The sequence below is a fragment of the Poecilia formosa genome, unplaced genomic scaffold, assembly GCF_000485575.1.
Source record: "Poecilia formosa unplaced genomic scaffold, Poecilia_formosa-5.1.2 Scaffold118, whole genome shotgun sequence".
NCBI classification, from domain to species: Eukaryota; Metazoa; Chordata; class Actinopteri; order Cyprinodontiformes; family Poeciliidae; genus Poecilia; species Poecilia formosa.
In genome coordinates, this window is record NW_006800057.1 from 836,913 (window position 1) to 837,709 (window position 797).

At 44.7% G+C, this 797-nt stretch overlaps 1 protein-coding gene across 1 annotated transcript in view; it reads left to right on the forward strand.

The window, feature by feature from the left end:
• Positions 1 to 797, forward strand: part of zcchc2 (zinc finger, CCHC domain containing 2) — a 12,931-nt gene extending 12,134 nt beyond the window's left edge. The window contains exon 14 of the mRNA XM_007560644.2: positions 43 to 797. Within this exon, the coding sequence (XP_007560706.1) occupies positions 43 to 104 (62 nt within the window). The 3' untranslated portion in view covers positions 105 to 797. The remainder of the gene's footprint in view (positions 1 to 42) is intronic.

Genomic DNA, 797 nt, shown 5'->3' on the forward strand with positions numbered 1-797 from the left:
TGTGTGTGTGTGTGTGTGTGTGTGTGTGGACGCGCCGAGCAGGAGGCTTCAGGGTAAATTTTGCAGCATCCAGCATTTCAGAAGCACTTGACAATGCCGACTGAAGACGAAGGACGATGATGACGAGTTCCTCCTGTTGTCATGACTACGACAGGTACGGCAGCAGTGAAGCGTTCCTCTGTAGGGCAGAGAGCTGCCCGGGCTCAGCAGACAGAGCCTCAGCACAGTGCCTCACAAACACCTGGTTACCATGGGGACGACTCACCTACAGTCATGTGACTCCCACTCTCTTCCCTTTCAGTTTCTTTTGGACATTTTTGCACTGAGGGTTGGAAAATAAATTATTATTACCTACGAAGAAGATTTTTTTTTTAACTCAAAAATGAAGACTTGAGTCTCAGCTTAAATGTTCTGATCCACTTATTTCTTAAGGAGTCTATTTATACTTTATTCTCGTGGTTTTGTTCATCTCTGATTTTGTTTGGAAGAACTGTACAGCGGGTTTCTAAGATCAATAATCGGTAAGCAGGAGGAGTTGTACCTGTAGGTTCTCTGCACAGTTGTGAATGTACATCTTCAGACAGGAATCTGTGTATATTTGAGGGTTTTGCTGGTTTTGTGGTTGCTGTGCGGACGGCCGGCCTCTGACCGTTCAAACCGGGGAATCTTGTTTGACGCAAGCGCACTGCAGGAGCACCACAAGAGTTCATGTTGGGATTTTCTTTTCTTTTGACCCCAAATCCACATGAGATGATCAGTTTTTGCTTTATTAGAGTGTACAAAAGTATTCCTTTTTT